The sequence below is a fragment of the Branchiostoma belcheri genome, unplaced genomic scaffold (genome assembly GCF_001625305.1).
Source record: "Branchiostoma belcheri isolate BF01 breed outbred unplaced genomic scaffold, Haploidv18h27 scaffold101, whole genome shotgun sequence".
NCBI classification, from domain to species: Eukaryota; Metazoa; Chordata; class Leptocardii; order Amphioxiformes; family Branchiostomatidae; genus Branchiostoma; species Branchiostoma belcheri.
Genome location: NW_017802392.1, coordinates 611,096 through 627,053, shown reverse-complemented (window position 1 = coordinate 627,053; position 15,958 = coordinate 611,096). Strand labels below are relative to the sequence as shown.

The following is a 15,958-nucleotide window of genomic DNA, read 5'->3' as shown; positions in this document are numbered from 1 at the left end:
AAAAAAAATGAAGCGGGCAAATCCATTAACCAAGAAATTAAATTGGTGTGGCCTTAGTGCGGTTGCTACAATCTTAGCCATGGTACACTAAAGCCGTTAGCCAGGTTAAAGTACTGAGCACCAATTCATACACTTCTCATCAGTGACATTAATAGCAATGCCCTTTTGACACTACATTGACAAATACACCTGCCAGCCAACTTAACTACCAGCCATGGGGGAAATCAGTGAAGAAGAAGACCCAGTTTTAGTGTCCATTGACCCAGTGTCCAGGACTGTGTGGCCAGGATTCGTCTGGATTCGTCTGTCCTTTGATGTGCAGACTGGTGTGGGATGTTATCTTTTTTTTTATTCAGCATACAGTAAACAAAATAAGAGTACAGGACAAAGTGACGACGGGCTCAAGTTAGGTTACTTATGTTAGCGCCGCCACTTATACGAATAAAACTAATATTACTAAACAATGCAAAACACTAACCAAGGATACATGTAAAAGAAAAGCACATACAGTCGAATTGATGAAGCGAGAGTCCACATTCCCCACCCAAAATATGAAACGGACACAAATAGAATTAAAAACGTTTTGTTGCTAAAATGTAATTTTGGCCGGTTGACATAATGTTACAGTTAACTCGAAAAGAATAAACCGGGGAACCGTTCAAAATTAAAAGTTGTTTCGCTCTATCTGAAAGAGAATGTAAGTTAACAGAGTGTCCTAAGATCCCAGAAAGTTTGCTGAGGAGTTCTGAACGGTGGAAGTTATGCAGTGTAATAGGTAATGAGTAACTGTTTCGTATTGACACCTGTAGCTACAAGCAGGGCTAGCAGTAAGACCCCTTGTGAAAAGGATGTTATCTAAGAAATAAGGCAAGATATCCTGCAAATGGAAGAATCATTTTTTGTACGAAGTTTTTTTTTTTAATAAAAGGCCACACCAATTTAATTTGTTGTTTCTCGGATTTTTTCAGAAAAATATGAAGCGACAGGGCAAAAAAAAAACAGATCCAGGCACCCCATGATAGCCGGAAATGTTTACAATATGTGAACATACAAAATCTATTGAATAGATTTTGAACTTTTAATTAAACAAAATTGCATTGTTACATTGAAAAACTTCAACAATTAGGAAGAAAATGACTTTCTTCAACCATAAGGGCCAAACTATGTCTTCCATTGAGTATTGTACACTTGATTTAGAACAAATTTTTTTTCTGCAAATCAGAAAAAAATGGACATGGTGAATCCGAGAAACAGCAAATTAAATTGGTGTGGCCTAACAAGCATTTTTTTTCTTATTTGGCCAAGTTGGTTATTGAGTAATGTGTTATGCACACATTGTGTATGCAATATGCACATGGTATATTGGTGGGCACTCTCAGACCTCAGACTTCTTATTCAGGGTTTTAGAGTACATTTACATACTTGTATTATGCTTCCGTTATATAAGGATTTTTGGGAACAGGGAGGCACCATTCTGCCTAATAAAAGTATACATTTGTACGTACATGTAACATTCTAAAGCCCAACTAAAATGTTAAGTCAACAACATGAATGAAGCTAGTAGACGGATTTTTTAGTATTGTGTGTAATATGTTTACAACATTTGTAAAATGCTGGTAGAAGTTTATTGGATGCCGATTGTACATAGTACAGTGTATGACAACAACTATTGAACATAGTACAAAATCATGTCGGGCTAATCACGAGTTTCGGTATTTTTTCTTTAACAAAGTTTACATACAATGCACCTTTTTTTCATTTAGGGAGTTATTGCATTCAAAGATATATTCAAGTCTGTCTGTAGCATATTATCTGTTATAATAATACTAACCTTTATTGTACATTCATGCCCTATCGGGCTAAGTACAGATGAAAAGATAATATACATGTTTGTAGTACAAACAGCTCTAAATCTACTCTAATGCAACGGTTCGGCTTCTTCTCGTTTCTTTGTGATGTTAAAAATATTATTTGAAATGGGTTTGTTTAATACAGGATGCTTAAAGCGCATAAGAAAGATAATTTTATAATATTAGTCAAGTATTGGAAGTATAGAAACTTAATGTATCGAAAGAGATCATTTTTATCATTACTACATATAAAGCTGCAATGAACGACAAAGTGGTCTTCATCTTCTACAGTGGAAGCCGCTTATTTGAAAAGCGAATTTGTCAGCACATTTTTTCAATTACCCGGCCTTTCCGATTAAGAGACTCTGAGGCTCAAACTCTCGGACTTCATTGAAACTATGGGGGTGGGGGGTGGACAGGGCATCGAACACAAATGACGACACAAATAATACAAACACGAGTCATATTTACGCATTAAAAACAGTGAATTTTATTGAGATTGGTAAATTTGCTTATAATTTTTTTTCGTTTACGTATTTTTTCCCCAAGGCTGGAAGAACGCTGCGATACGTTAGACATCATGTGCTCTCGGCAGGCACTCGAACGAATAAACAATGCTACGTTTGCTACGTACAAAACAAGCGACGAATACATGTGCATGCACAATCATCAGCCTGTACGTACAATGTACTTATACCGATGGGCAGTCGCAAGGCATCTCCATGCAATTACTTCGCCTATCAATAAAGACTTAATCAGGTTAGTCCAGACGCTACAGGGTCCCTCCATTACCTCAGTAAGGACCTTGAGGGCCGCTCGTCAACATTATCTGATGAAAACAGGAAAAATGTAATTAGTGTGGCAGGAAAAGATGTTCAAGTCCCTCTTTTTAGGGTATGGTTCCTGAACTGAAATGACTGGATGTGAAGCTTTCTAATTAAGTTTTGCGTGTTTCAAGATTTTCTGCCTTTTTATACCATATATTTAGGCTACCTGTGCATGCTCCCTAACTTGTAATGTTAGGACGGTGTCTCAAAAGACAGTGAGAATCTTTATTGACACAACAAAATGAACAGGGACTTTTGTATGGTCTTCTACAACTAAAGATCTAACAAGGTAAATACATGTGTGGATAACGTCATCTTACGTACAGAGTATATGTATGCTGTAACAATAAAGGTTTAACTATTCTTTAACATGTGGCCTCTAAGATCAAAACATTCTTTAATGTATTTTACTAATCGAACACTGTATTAGTTATCTCCCCTGAGAATGTAGTTGCATTTATCTATAGGATCTAACGTATTGAAATCAATTAAACAAGCGGAAAGAAAGGTGAACAGCAATAAGCGCTTATTACTGTACAATCCATTATAAAATGGACATAACTACATGTATATCTTCAGAAATCAGCTATTTTACTGCACAATATTTTAGTATGAAGGACATGTACAGATTTTATTAAACTACTCAAATATCTGTATTAAATAAAGACAAAAAGAAGTAAGTTACCGGTAGTTCAGGTACGACAAAATGTGACAACAAAGAGTTATTTGCCCAAAATGTGCAAAAGTACCAATTTTTTATCACTAAACAGTTCACAAGGCTACTAATTTAAAAGCAAAATTGGTAACTGAAATGTTTCTTTTTCCCTTTCACACAAATTCTTACACACAAATAATCTATCTCGCACAGTCAGTCTAGTACCTGTCTACATCACTTGTAAAAAAACGTATCACATGCTTCGTGTTGGAATCAATATTTTATTATTGATAGGCGTGAGGTAAGTCTTTTATTGCGGCAGCTATTTTGGGGTTTCACGTGATGTAAGTCTAGTCTCCTCCAAAATAGTATGACTGACCAAACAGGACGAACAATACGCCCAAAGGAATAAGACGCGGGTTAGCCATTTTCGGAGTCTGATAGAGACTAATTGCACGTTAAAGATATTCCCCGTTGAGTTGCTGGTACGTACATACGTCAATGATCATGCCGTGTGCCGGCCGGGTTGTCTGCGGCATCCCGACTCTAATTGATGGCTCTGACAGACGAGAGGGCGCTAATATTACAGTCCTCTCACGTTCTCGAGTAGAACGGGACCAATCGTTTTCTTTCAATGTTTCGATGCAATTTTTTTAACGGTGTGGCTCAATGCAAGGCCAATTATTTTGGCCACTTTTAGGCATAGAGCTAGAGGTACTTAAGTAAGTATAATGTAGTTATGTCAGCAGATGGCGGTGGACCTTTGTTTTGAAGCTTTGTGGATTGTAGTCGGACGGAAAGCATCTGTTTGGAAGAGTTCTATAATTTTGCAGTCCGGGAAAAAAAAGCTGTTGTTGTAAAATGACTTGGAGACAGGTATGTTAACGGTGTATTGATGAGAACTGGAAGAGAACCTAGTGGCACGCTGAAAGGTTCTGAGCGGCGGAACAAGAAGTGCAAGTTCTCCTGAACATCGACCGTGAAAGTATCTGTAGAAAAGGGATGTGGATGCGACATAGGAAATATGTTAGGAAATATAAAATTAAACTTCATCATTACTGAAATACTTATATGAGTCAAAATGCAAGTCACGCCATACGTATTGTCCCGGGTGATGTTGATTTTCAGGACTCCCTCCTTCGACGATAATGGTTGACCCCGAATGTGTGATCGATCGGTCTGCAATGATTTCATTCAGCTGTACCGGCATAACGGCAGGCAGCAGCCAACGGCAGGGCCGCTTACATCTGCCATATTTGGCCACAAGAACGCCCTAACCAGAACTGGATTGTTGTGGTTATCTTCATCCCGATAGACAGGTACCCTTGGGCGGAGACGCCGGCTTCCTCGTCGGTACAAGACCGCTTCCACCCCCGATGGTTACAGCCTGATAACCCGGCCTCAGGATATTCCGAGTCGGCCTTTCCTGCAGCCGAACGAACAACGGTAAGTGGCATGGACAGCGAGACATGTTTTGTCGGGGAAAACTTCGTTATTTCATTACTTATTGGCACCATGTCAACAGAAAATATAGTTGGGCAATACATGGAACAGGGTACCGAATTTTCACCGATGTTAATATGTAAGCCAGACTGTTAGATGGCAAAATGCCGTCAATATTCACAGCAAATACAGACTGTAAGTATGCGACAAACTGCTGAAACATAAATGTTTTACTACGGGTGCTCTATCTCTATGATCGCCTGTTTTTAGTAGCAACCTCATTGGAACCAAGCTTTTAGCTTGTATGGTTGTATACATTATGTATATAAAATGTAAAGTTAAATGTTATTCTGAAGTAAATTGCAGCCCGTGACCAGTCGGACCTTGCTAAGGCCATAAACTATAATTACCAGCCGGCGTCTGGACAGGATGACCTGTATTACTGCACAGCCAAACTGTTTTATATAACCATTTATTGCGCATTTTACTTACATGATGCTTAGTATTCATGATATAGTATATGTAAACAACACATAACCGTACAACATACTAAATTTATAATTAGGTTTGGTCATAGTGTATAAAATCAACTCTAGAAAACAACGCTGACATCATTTTAAAATATGCTATGTTTTATATGAATATGAATATACATAAACTCAGCAAATGGATAAGATGCTGGTATTTCTCCATACCTGCACAGTATACATGTAATGTATTAGTATGCCAAGCAGAGGCTGCTCTCACATTCCGTATGATGACATCATATAGTATTGTGCTGTAATTTTCAAAAGCTAGGTGTGCCCGGTCCCCGACGTAGAATTGAAAATGAGGAATGGTAATGAGTTCACGTGAACTGCAAAGTATCATTATACAGGGTAAAACAGTAGTAATTTTAGTTTTTTTTTCATATAATGCCAACTGTAAGAACAGAAAATTCTTTGATTGCATTGTTTACAAATTATCAGCTGTTTGACCTATCCAATGCCCTCAGGCGAGATTTCTGGGATCGCGACAGCAGACGTTACTTCATCGGACATGTATGTGATCGTCAATGTCTCCACTTGTCTCTGGAGACCATTCTCTCATCCCGGATTCTCAATACAAAACAATCCCACGCCGTTTGAATTCAATAAAGTCAAACCGAAGCCTTTGTTTGCTTCAGATGACGACCATGTATTTGAGCAGTCACGTTTATTGTTTTTAGGCCATGTTGATTTGATTATATGGATGACATCCTCTGGGAACCCCAATGCGTGCGTGCGAATAAAAAAAAGTTTTGCAAAAGAAAAAGTTGCTTTCACTATGAAATCTACGTGGTCATGAAGGTTGAACAAATGGCACAGAATATGTTATGGCGAATAATCTACTCTTCGAATTCATTTCTTTACATTTTTGTCTTTTTTTCCTTTGATTTTGGCATTCTACGACATTGGTATCGTTTCTAAATGTTTTCCTTGCAACTTATGGTATATTTTTGCTCATTTAGCAACTGTTTTGCACGATTTACAGTATGGTTAAAAACTTTTTTTTTGGTAAACGGCCGAAAATTCATGCGCGCGCGGATGTCATCCATATTATCAAATCAACATGGCCTTAGCAGCAGAAGCAAAGATTCGCAGTCCTCTAGGATTTGTCAGTCGTCCTGATTCTGTTTGTAATCCCTAGGATATAGCGGGGAGGTTTTTTTCAATGATAAATGCCACAACAATTCATCGTTAATTAGGCCACAGCAAGTAAATTTTATGGATGACATCCTCCACAGACTCCAAATTTAATGCGAGCGGGTGAAACAACAAGGCGGGTCGGAAAAAACAAGGTTCCTACATTTTAAAATTTTGACTTAATCATCGTACAAATGGTTTTGATTCAGTAGGAACATCACATATACACAGCCAACATCACATATCACTGCATCAAAGTAAGAAACAAAACATTAAATCAGAGCCTTTTCTTGTCTTCTCTCTTCGTAGTTATCTGCCATCCACCTTCCGGTATGGCAACAGACATCTTTGCCCATTTTCGGCATTCTTGTGTTTTTTTTTCTCCAAAATCAGGCGAAAATTAATGTGTGCGCTGATGTCATCCATAAAAATTACTTGCTGTTGCCTTAATTAACTTCAAGACTTCGGAACAACTGCAATAACAGTAATGCCATACGTCACTCCTTTGCCTTTTCGGGTGATACGTAATCATGTTAAGTAATTTCCTCTCATCAAGAGATTTTCTAATACGCAGGTCGATCAAAATCATGATGAAAAATTACTGCCATCCATTCAAAGTAAATCCCTTGTTGTTGAGAATTACGTAGAACGTATGTGATTTATACGGACACAGAATGTGATATGTGTCTGTGATCTAGTTTAGATCCGGGAAAGACGCGTGGAGAATAATACATTACTGTCTGGCGCCGTTCAAAATTGATCAATAGCCCATATGCTTGGGTCGCTTTTTCTACACTACCAAAAATGTTTTTTCTTATCTTTCTTATGTTGAGAAATATTGTCTTGCCAGGCGGATTTTCAAGAAAATTCAGGAAACATTCTTCAAAGATTCTGTATGTTGATTCTTACTTCTTCTTTTTTTCTTAAGAAAAGAAAACATTTCTACTGTCATTTCTACTGAGTTTTAAGAAAGTTTACAGTATTTTTTTTCTGCTACAAGAAATCTTTTATTGTGTACAGGATGATTTTCTTGCTTAAAGGACAATGAGCTATTAGTTCAAGAAATATTTTCTTGTGGACAGAATCGTTTTTTTGCTACAGCAAGAAAACGCAGAAAACACATGTGTTTCTTGAATTTTCTTGTTACGGGGATTCTTCAATTTCTTGTTATAATTTTCTTGCTACAAGATACATTTTCTTTCTAAAACAAGAAAAGCATTTTTGGTAGTGTACATGCGTGTTGTATTTTACAAGTACGTATGGATCAGATTTTGAAGTAAAACTTAGTGATGCATTAATTCTTGGCGCCGCGGATGAGTCATCTGATGGTCGATTTTACAACTAGGGTTTCTGAGAATCTCAAAACGACCACTGCGGTCACCATTATTCTGGTGTACTATCTTTGTACCATCTGCCAGATATTAAAACGTTATAAGAAGAAAATAAGCTTGCTGTTAGGCCACACTAATTTGATTTGTTGTTTCCCGGATTCGCCTTTCCATTATTGTTCTGGCAAAAGAAAGAAAGATTTTAGGTTCTGAATCAACTCCAAAATGCTTGATTTTGGCCCAATAGTTGAAGAAAGTCCTTTTCTTCCTAGTTGTTAAAAGTTTTTCAATGTAACAATGCGATTTCGTGTCATTAAAAGTTTAAAAATTATTGTTTTAATTATACACCAGCCTGCTGGTATGTTGACTTCATGGCTCATTTCCGGCTATCATGGGGTACCTTGACCTGTTTTTTTTCGCCCTGTTGCTTCGTATTTTTTCTGAAAAAAATCCGAGAAACAAGTAATTAGATTTGTGTGGCCTTAGGTAAACTTAGAATACATTCATTAATAGGTCTCTGAATTCATAAATTGGTAAAGATTGAGGCAATGATGGGAATTATAAAAATCACAAACAGGCCAGCCTCATTTCAGCCTCGTTAAAAAAAACGTCAAAATATTTGATCGGGATAGATTCATAAATTAGTTCAGCCGGCTATTTCTTTTTTAATTTTATTTTCAGTTACTAACTTAAGATATTGTATGCAGGCTGAACGTGGTTGCTTGTTAAAGCCATCATAATGTCATCAAATTCATCAAGTGTAAAATCGCGTATGTAGTCTACGTCTGCATTTATAAGCTTAGACTAGACACCGATTGAGTCTATCGGTGTTCATTTGAATGACGTCAATGAAATAATTACAACATAAGTGGTGCTATACTTTCTAATGAATTATTATATTTCCAGAAGTAAGCGCTCACGGGGGGGGGGGGTTATATATATGTTTATCATGACATCTATGTACCATCATTTATATGTCAGGGTAGAGGCTCAGATCTGGTAAAGATCCCGATCCGAGTGTTTGTCGACAGAGGCTCTGATCTGGATACTTTCATGTGTTCAAGTCCTGCATTTATTTATTTTATTCACATTGATTTTTGAACATTAGATCGGAAGCAATTGTGCTTATGTGAATCCGCTGCTCATCAAACATAATAAAACATAAGTCCTACATTTCAAGTCAGCACATGAATCCAAAGTGACATGAATCAAATTTTAAGAGCAGTTGTCTGTAAAAACCAAGCATAAGGTGGCCAAACTCAAAAAATCAAATTCTCTTAAATTTTGTGTGGTGGTAGGGACTTGGTCCAAACTTACAAAAATGGGTAAGTTTTGGTTCGCTGGTTGATGGTACCCATGGCAACGGCCATTTTTCAAAATGGCGGATTTTTACCTTGTGGAGGCATAAGTCTTGCCCAAAATGGACCATCTTTTACCTTCCGTATCTCACAGAAAGTAACACATATCTCATTGCTTCTAACATATTTTATTATCCATATTGTAACTAAGAAAATGATATGAAGTTTTACTCGAAATGTTTTTGTGGTGAGCTGTAGCAGACGTTTAAAAATGGCGTGTTTTTGTAAAATTTCAAAATTGAGAAAAAGCCATTTTTAGAACGTTTTTAGTGAACCATGGCCGCTTAAAAGGCAGGTAGAATTAGTTGATTTTTGGCACAGTTATGGCTAAAACCTTCGTCTACAACATATCAAAAAATATCTTTGGGGTCTCTATGGGGCGGAGCACAGTGACCCCTAGACTAAACCATTATTTCCATTGTGAAAGAATCCCAACCACTGCATTATAAGTGAAAAAAGCATCCACAGCATGGCTATGCAGTAAAGAAAACGAAATCTAAAGCTTTTTTCAAGTGCTAAGGAAACCTATCTCGCACTTACAAAAGTTGTTTCCTTCTGGGCTGACAACGGGTTACCATGGCAACAGTTATATGGGGAGGGGGGCGGTGTTTTGAGGCCCACGGCCACTTTCTTGTTGTATAATGTCTAAAAAGTTGAAACTAGAACCACCAAACTTGGTGACTTTTCCTCAAATAAATTTTGCAATCATTGGATATTTATACTTTCATGTTGCCATGGCAACGGGTTACTGACAGGCATATTTTGCCAAATTCAGCAATTTCAGTATAAGAATAAAATTTCCATTTTTTTGGTTTTAAAATTTTTCCTCTTATCAAACATTCATGGCATTACTGTAAGTTCATATAATCTTTATGATTACAAATTTATAATTTATGTTAATTAGATGACGTCATTGGTCAAAATCTAAGATGGTGGACTATAACTCGGATATAACAAGTTTTTCCTCTTAAAATACTAAAACACAAGACTTCTTTAATCATGGGGCAAGGAAAGGTACCTTGGACAAAGGAAGTGGGGTTGCCATGGTAACTATTCTTTTTTAAATGGCACTTATCATTTCTATTTATATATATAATGTTGTTGTAGCACTCACATAGACCAACAGTATCCCTATGGCAGAACACTGCTGTCTGTTACCACTGTGGTAATGATGCTGTTGCAAACAGGCAGACAAAATGTGGAATTTCAATCAAAAAGGTAGATTTCTAGACCTGGGATATTAAAGCAGAAAACATAGGCACAGGATGATCGATGTGATTGATGATGAGGCTACATCATCAAATGTTAAGAAAGATTTGCTAGATATTTTTGATTTACTACTCTACCAACATGGGTTCAGCATTGAAGGGTGCCAGGAGGACAATAATTATACCACACCAACCAGGGGCTTACCAGCCAGGGACCCGAAAGGATCAACCCTAAACCCCGCCAAGGACCCAAAAGCTGCCCGGCCAGAATGCAAGAGCCGCTCGGCACCCTACCGCATCCCGCATGGGTCAAGACGGGAAACTGAACGGGCACCGGACTGGTCCCTAACAGAAACCGGCCGTCAAAGGGACCAAAAGTTTATGAATTTTGAATAGAAGCCGTATTAGCGTACTCTCCAAGCAGAGGTTTGGGTTTTGGGGGTATTTTTAGCGTGTTTTTAGGCTTTTTTATCGGGGTTTCACTTTTGCACTGAATTTTTTTCCCACAAAACCCAAAAAAAATTCAGCGCAAAAGAGAAACCCCGATAAAAAAGCCTAAAAACACGCTAAAAATACCCCCAAAACCCAAACAGGGAGCCGTAAAGGAACATTTGATTGTGACCCTGACAGCCTGCGCACGCTCGGCTTCATGACGCCGGCCGGCGTCTACACCGGGAACATGCCGAGCATGTGACTCCAGCTTAAGTAGGGTTCATGCAGCATCAAAAATGAAAGAAAAATTCGTTTAATGATAGAAATTATATGAAATTACATATGCCATAAATTTTAAAAAAGAGGTGCAATTTACTAGAAAAGAATGGAAATTTCATTTCTTAAACTGCATGAAATTACGGAATTTTGTAAAATATGTTTGTCAGCAACCCGTTGCCTTGGCAACATAAAAATATGGATTTTCATCTTTAAAATGAAATTATTGCCCAAGTTATTTAAGGAAAAGTCACCAGGTTTGGTGGTTCTAGCTGAAAATTGCTAGACATTATACAATAAGAAAGTGGCCTCGGGCATTGAAACACCGCCCCCCTCCCCATATGACTGTTACCATGGTAACCCAATGTCAGTCCAGATGGAATGAACTTTTGTAAGTGCAAGGTGGGTTTCCTAACCACTTGAAGAAAGCTTTAGTTTTCGTTTTCTTCGCTTTAAAAAACCTTGAGTTTTAGCGTTTTAAGAGTAAAAAACGTAATATCCGAGTTACTGATGGTCCACTATCTTGTCCAATGACGTCATCTAATTAACATAAATCATACATGTGTAAACAAAGAATTTACATAAACTTACAGGAATGTCATGGATGTTTGATAAGGGGGAAAATTTTAAAACCAAAAAAATAGAAATTTCATTGTTATAGTGATATTACTGAATTTGGCAAAAAATTCCTGTCAGCAACCAGTTGCCATGGTAACATGACCATGGCAACATGAAAGTATGAATATCCAATTATTGCAAAATTTATTTGAGGAAAAGTTCTAGTTTCAACTTTTTAGACATTATACAACAAGAAAGTGGCCGTGGGCCTCAAAACACCGCCCCCCTCCCCATATAACTGTTGCCATGGTAACCCGTTGTCAGCCCAGAAGGAAACAACTTTTGTAAGTGCGAGATAGGTTTCCTTAGCACTTGAAAAAAGCTTTAGATTTCGTTTTCTTTACTGTATAGCCATGATGTGGATGCTTTTTTCACTTATAATGCAGTGGTTGGGATTCTTTCACAATGGAAATAATGGTTTAGTCTAGGGGTCACTGTGCTCCGCCCCATAGAGACCCCAAAGATATTTTTTGATATGTTGTAGACGAAGGTTTTAGCCATAACTGTGCCAAAAAATCAACTAATTCTACCTGCCTTTTAAGCGGCCATGGTTCACTAAAAACGTTCTAAAAAATGGACTTTTTCTCAATTTTGAAATTTTACAAAAACACGCCATTTTTAAACGTCTGCTACAGCTCACCACAAAAACATTTCGAGTAAAACTTCATATCATTTTCTTAGTTACAATATGGATAATAAAATATGTTAGAAGCAATGAGATATGTGTTACTTTCTGTGAGATACGGAAGGTAAAAGATGGTCCATTTTGGGCAAGACTTATGCCTCCACAAGGTAAAAATCCGCCATTTTGAAAAATGGCCGTTGCCATGGCAACAAATAACCAGGCGTCCAAAACTTACCCATTTTCGTAAGTTTGGGTCAAGTCCCTACCACCACACAAAGTTTGAGAAAATTTGATTTTTTGAGTTTGGCCACTTTTTTTCTGATTTGCTTGGTTTTTACAGACATCGGCTCTTAAGTCTTAACCAAGCTAATATCTCAAATATCTTAAACTTTACATACTATACGATCAAGAAATCTGTCAGTATCGGCAGACAGAGAATTGTGTTGACACAGACTCTGACCTGGCTCTCTACCGGTAGAATTGCTGATTGTACCAGAACGGAGTATCCATCGGAGACAGGTATTTCTTTTTTACACAACCGGTAAGTTCTCACCTTACACCTGCTGATGTTTCGGTGTCTGTCAGACACCTTGTTCAGAGCTTCTGACAGGAGTACTGCATCTCGCCGCTATATGTAGCCGATGTAGGTGGCGCTTTTGCGGCGAGAACACTGTCCCAAACGTGGCTTAGTGTGTACCGCCCCTCGTCTCGGTTCAATACAGGGGCTGACAAAAGCGCCACCTACATCGGCTACATATAGCGGCGAGATGCAGTACTCCAGTCAGAAAGTGTCTGACAGACACCGAAACGTCAAAAAGGTGAGAATTTACCGGTTGTACCTGGAAATACCTGTCTCCTAAGTTCCACCAACCTGATGAAATTATTTCCGGAGTCCCCATCCTAACATACACTACGTCTCTATACATTTTCACCTGAAGATGGACCCATGGGAGGCCGCGTCTATCCGTGGTCACCGGACAGAGATTGTCCAGAGCCTGCGTGTCCAGGACGTCCGGTCCTACATGATCCAGGAGGGAGTCATGGACCCCGAACACTTCGAGGACATCGAGTGCGAGCGTACACGAGCATTAAAGGTACAGGCACACTATGATGCAGTTGTGAGGTATAAGACGTATTTGTTTGTTTGTTTATTTAACCAGGATACACATGTTGCCTATTGGCGGTTTTCAAAGATTCCTGGGGGGATAACCCCAACAAAACTACATGACATTATAATTATAACAAAAGATTAAAGATGAACTAACAAAGGTCAACTATAAAATAGATAAACTTATCGTGAACAAGACGAAATCGTAACTAACTCATCAACGTAACAATCAAATGAAATAAGGTAACATAAAAGTAATAATAATCGTTCAGATATCAAATCATAATGGTAGATAATTAAAAGGTATGTCGACCTAAAAGTAAATAACTAAAAGAGGAGTATGATAGCTTGAAGTCTAATGGAAGGCATTTCAGCACCATGAATGTCCTTACACAAACCACAGTGCAGAAACTGTTTGCAACATGATCCTGTCAAGTCTTTTTAAACATAAAGTGCGAGTAACGAAATTTAATATGTAGAACAAATGCTCTTCGTGTGTGGAAACATAATTGTAGAAAAGTTCCAAGCGTATTTTTTCAATACGCGGACACACGTTTATAGATATAGAATAGGATAGAATACAAAGAGATATCTTCTCTTACAAACTATTTTTCGAGCAAAAAAAATGCATTTGTAGAGACTGGGCAAAAAATGCATTCATATAAGATTTGCTTTACGTACAGCCTTCAGAAACATAATTACCTCCGGGGGAGGAGACATCCTTCCGCGGAAGGGTTTTGTGAGATATTTAGATTTTCATGTTCGCAGCTGTTTCTCGCATTTGGGTGGACGGATTTTTTTTGGGACTTGGTGTATGTTTTGCTATTGGACTGTAGATGATGCATGGTCTTTTGTTTTTATTGTATATGTGTTTTCGGGGGGGGGGTGCCTTTTGGTAGCCCCAGAACACCCCTTTGAGCGTGAAAATGATCGCGACCGTTGACCTTTGGCGTGTTTAAGCTATTATCGGTCTGGTCCACGTATATGACCCCTCGCAAAGAGGAGTGTCCGGTCTTGATAAATTCTTTTAAACCCCTAGTCCTGCGGGGCACAACAATTGTTGTTGTGAACATGTATCTTCTCTAACACATAAAATTCAACACCATCAACTATACATAACAAATTACATATAAAAATATGCAATAAAAAGCCTGGAGGTATAAAATCTCAGATTTTACTTGTTTCACACTGCAGGTTGAGCGTTTTCTAGACATCCTGGCTACACGGGGACCTAGAGCCTTCCCGGTGTTTCTGACGGCCCTGGAGGATTTCGGGTATCCACATCTGGCCGACATGCTGCTGAGGGCACCGACAGATGTAGACGGCTGTCTTGGTAACGTGCATTTTTGTAAAACTTGTTTCTTTGATTGTAGAACATGGACATAACTCTGAAGGCCAAAAGCTGGCCATGACCTCCCCAAGAACTACCCACATACCAAACATAATTGGAAACAAACATACAATAAACAATGCATCCCGTAAAACTCTCTTTCACAGAGGTAACAAGTAACAAACTAAACTTGGTGATATTAAATAATATCACATAGCAGTGACAGCACGTTACACATTACCTCTGTAAAACAACAGTTTGCTTGTACGTCAAATCACAATTATCAGAAATATTATGACATGATGAGGGAACTAATTTGGCCTCGAAAAGGAACAAAAGTAAGGGATACACATGTTCATAGATATGTTTGACGTGAACAAAGCTAAATGTGATATTTTGATGTTTTTGATAACCCGCTGAGGAAAGTTATATGACTGGTTTATTGATGTCAATGTAAAACAGTTTTGCAGAACCCAGGGGTTCTGAATTGCACTGTTGCTCACAATTACAAAGATTAAGACTAAAGACGTAGCCCATCCCATTAAAAGCTTTAAAATCAAACAACATCTATCACAACATAGACACATATGATAAAATCTAATAAAGTAGAGTTTATAAGTGTTAGTTTGCATTAATTACTGAATAAAATACTTGTTAAGATTACGAATTCGTAGGTAAAACAGTCATTTCATCAAAGTTCATCTCCACAGGCGGTGTTGTTCTACTCGAGGACACGATAGCGAAATGCCGAGAAAACCTGAAGAAAAGATACCTGTCGGAGTACGGCTGGATCCAGCCTATCCCGTGGAACCCGGCTTTTCGTCTGCATCTGGATGAAGTGAGTCTCCATGTCAGCATTATTATAGTGATTTTGATTGTGATCGTGCTCATGCATTGAAGAGCTACTCTTCCACTAGTCGTGACAGAGAAGTCAGACGCCATTTATAGTACGTTGATAAGTTTTTTTTTTTGCTATAGCCTTGTTTCATTGATTATTAGTTTCGTTATTATTGATTTAGTTTGGAAGGAGGAGTTGCAACACGCCCTGGCGGCCTTTTACCACCTTCTGTACATTTTCTTTTTTAAACATTTTTTACTTATTAAAATATGTTTATATTTTATTGTGAAAATCATTCATTGTGCCAGGGAAAATTCCCCAAGCTCTTTTTGACAAGAACAACTCAACTCAACAAGCACAAATCTAGAGGACAGTGGATCACGGTTAAACGTTCTGTC

The 15,958-nt window shown here is 38.1% G+C and overlaps 1 protein-coding gene across 1 annotated transcript in view; it reads left to right on the top strand.

Annotated features, from left to right (window-relative positions):
* Nucleotides 1-214: 214 nt before the first annotated feature.
* LOC109474000 (nucleotide-binding oligomerization domain-containing protein 2-like) overlaps nucleotides 215-15,958 on the top strand; it is a 19,243-nt gene continuing 3,499 nt past the window's right edge. Inside the window, exons 1-5 of the mRNA XM_019774198.1 lie at nucleotides 215-326; nucleotides 4,600-4,778; nucleotides 13,223-13,378; nucleotides 14,587-14,725; nucleotides 15,433-15,560. Coding sequence (XP_019629757.1) covers nucleotides 215-326; nucleotides 4,600-4,778; nucleotides 13,223-13,378; nucleotides 14,587-14,725; nucleotides 15,433-15,560 — 714 coding nt within the window. The remainder of the gene's footprint in view (nucleotides 327-4,599; nucleotides 4,779-13,222; nucleotides 13,379-14,586; nucleotides 14,726-15,432; nucleotides 15,561-15,958) is intronic.